The 2,836-nt window shown below is 41.6% G+C and overlaps 1 protein-coding gene across 1 annotated transcript in view; it reads left to right on the plus strand.

The window, feature by feature from the left end:
* Positions 1–11: 11 nt before the first annotated feature.
* The window catches only part of CDKN2C (cyclin dependent kinase inhibitor 2C), a 6,081-nt gene continuing 3,256 nt past the window's right edge, over positions 12–2,836 (plus strand). The window contains exons 1-2 of the mRNA XM_014307840.2: positions 12–141; positions 517–657. Of these exons, the coding sequence (XP_014163315.1) occupies positions 529–657 (129 nt within the window). The 5' untranslated portion in view covers positions 12–141; positions 517–528. The remainder of the gene's footprint in view (positions 142–516; positions 658–2,836) is intronic.

The raw sequence follows: 2,836 nt of genomic DNA on the forward strand, positions 1-2,836 counted from the left end.
CTTCCCTGCTGGGCCCGGACTAAGCCGACGGAGAGGGATGAAGGGGGGGATCCCGAGCGGGAGTTGGATGCACACTGCTACAGGAGACCTTTCCTCCGAGCTGCTGCTGCTGCTAAGTTTCAGAAACCGGCTGTGAACAGGGTGGGTTGTCTTCTTCTTCCAAGATCTCATGTCTGAGTGAGTCTCCGGTGTACGTGTATATATGTTACCTATAACATATACAATATCTTGCCTAGCTGTTCACCTATTCCCCCCCTCCCCCCGCGAAAGTGGCCAAAGTCTTTAATAAGAGTTACTCTATATGTGGAAGCAAAGAAATCTTGCGTTCAAGTGGAGCTGCAGTTTTGCTGAATAATCACGTGTGAGTTAGGGGCGGGCTCTTGGCAAGGAGGTTTTTTACGAGTATTTACTACAAGGTCTTACTCCAGAAGATTAACCATCCCAATCCTTCTGTCAGTCTCCGATGCCATGCCTGGTTAAAAAAAAAAAAAATCTCATCTTTTTTCCGATCGTCAGTCACCCTAAAGAATGGCCGAGCCTTCTGGGAACGAGCTGGCGTCCGCGGCTGCCAAGGGGGACCTAGCGCAACTTACTAATTTGTTGCAAAAGAATGTAAACGTCAATGCACAAAATGGATTTGGGAGGACTGCGCTGCAGGTTGGTATCCAGAGAGGGAGAAAATATTTCATCACTGGTACCTACGTGACCCGGGTTTCCAAAAAAGACGTTTTAAGCAGGCTGGTGGATGAAATCCGAGTGGTTTTTCAAACTCGTTGGATGCCATATTTTATAAGTTTAGTGGCTCCAACTCCCTAAAATGACGTACTTGAAATAAAACTGGTCAAAACCATTCTTTCAATCGGGGATCACCTTCAATGTCAAACGGGCTACGAATTTGCTAATATTTGCTAACTTCGTGGGGAAGAGGCAAGGAATGAGAGAGCTGAGATGAAAAGAAATCAGCTTAGGTGAGCAGGATTTCATAGCAGGTCTGTAAACACAAATGTTCTGTTCTCTGAAGCTTAGGATTTTTATATTTTTTTCTTTTTTCTTTTTTTTTTTTTCCCTGCAATGTGCTTTTAAAGTGTGGCTCTTCTGAGGTCTGCTGTGGATGGTACTTTTCCTTTATGCTCTGTTTGTGGGAATGACCTTTCTCATTGGGAATCATGCTGCTCAGAAGCGAGGACCTCCGATGTACATTAAGAGCTAGCCCTGCGAGCCAGGGTTCCAGCTGAATCACTTGCTTTTTCATTCATATTCAAAACTTTAATATTTGCTTTTTTCAGATCGGCTAGCAGGGCACTGCTTCCAGTTATTTCCTTTCTGATCGTATAGGGTGCTGTGTCCTAATTTTTAACTGTGTAGTTGTGCAGGCAGGAGTTGAAACTCGTCCAACTGCTAAGTATTGTAGCTGATGAAAGATTTTGCTTTTATTTTTATCAGATAATGATTGCAAAAAGGCTAGAATACCTTCCAAATAGTGAAAGATGTGATTTATAAATCCAGAGGGAAAATTAGTGTGGTTATTTTTACTTAAGTTATAAGTAATGCAATGTGGAAGTGGAGCTATAGGTCTTTTTCATTTCACACATTAGTAAAATTGTTTTTTAACCCCTCTTCCCCCTTCCCCCAAAACCATGGTAATAATTTCTGAAAGTGGATTTTTAGACAGCATAGAACCTGTGAGTGTACTCGAGATATTTACAGCTTTTTGGCTTAACATCAAAATGTTAAAGCTGGAAAATAAGCACCTCTTGCTGATAATGCAGGAATGACCCTTTTTTGATAATTTCGCTGAAGCTGGAGATCTGTGAGCTCCTCGCTGTCCTGTTAACACCTAAATAGGGCATCGCATGGCAGTGCAGGCACTTGCAGCAACTTTTAAGAGAGTGAAAGGGTTTAAATTAAGAACTCAGACAAGCTAAATTCTTTAAGAAAGCAGGAAACATTTAGCCAGTTGATTTATCCTCGGGACAAGGGGGCTGAAAACCGATTTGTCCTACAGGAATGCTGGATATTTTTTCTAAAAGCAGCTAACTGTCCATATCCTGACTTAAGGTATATTTTACACAATTACATAGCACCCAGCTGCATTAAACATGCATCTGTGCCCTAACGATACTTCTTAGGGATTATAGCAACCGAGCTGATGAACCACCACAAAAACCAAAACAGGAGAATCTGCCGACTTATTTTCAATATGTATCATCCTAAAATGTGCTGTGGGTGCCTGGCCACGCTCGAAAGACTTCTCTCTCAGTGCACCCTGCAAGAGTGAGATAATCTCTCTGTAATCTCTCTCTCAATTACAACGGAGAGAATGCTCCTATATTAATGTCAATGAATTTATATTTTTCCTCTGCATTTATGTTTAATTAAACAAATACTCGGCTTGTCTTGCTCTGTCCTTTTTATTTCTGGTGAAGTGTACCTATGCAGGCCTCAAATACATCTCCTGCCCTTATGCTCTTTGTCAGATTTATTAAATTAATGCTTTTTATTTCTTTGCTTCCCTCCCCCCTAACATTATTTTGCAAAATATAGGAGGCATTTGCTGTTCAGCTGTAGCCCACGGCCAAAAAGCACCACCTTTTTTTGGATTTTCTCCCCCTCGCATCTTTAACTGAAGCCTTCAGTCCCCTGGCCTGAACACTGAAAACTCCCACTAAACACAAATATATGTTTTGAATTCACAAATAATACAGCCTGGGCTCTCAAAAAGAGATCAGAATGTCCGGTTTTTACTAAACAAAGAGAGATCACAATGATCTTGTTTTCTTTTAAATCGCTTCCATCTCTGTCAGAAGTGAAAGAACTGGCTGGAAGTCGGGAGCTG

Source organism: Geospiza fortis, unplaced genomic scaffold (genome assembly GCF_000277835.1).
Source record: "Geospiza fortis unplaced genomic scaffold, GeoFor_1.0 scaffold396, whole genome shotgun sequence".
Taxonomy (NCBI): Eukaryota; Metazoa; Chordata; class Aves; order Passeriformes; family Thraupidae; genus Geospiza; species Geospiza fortis.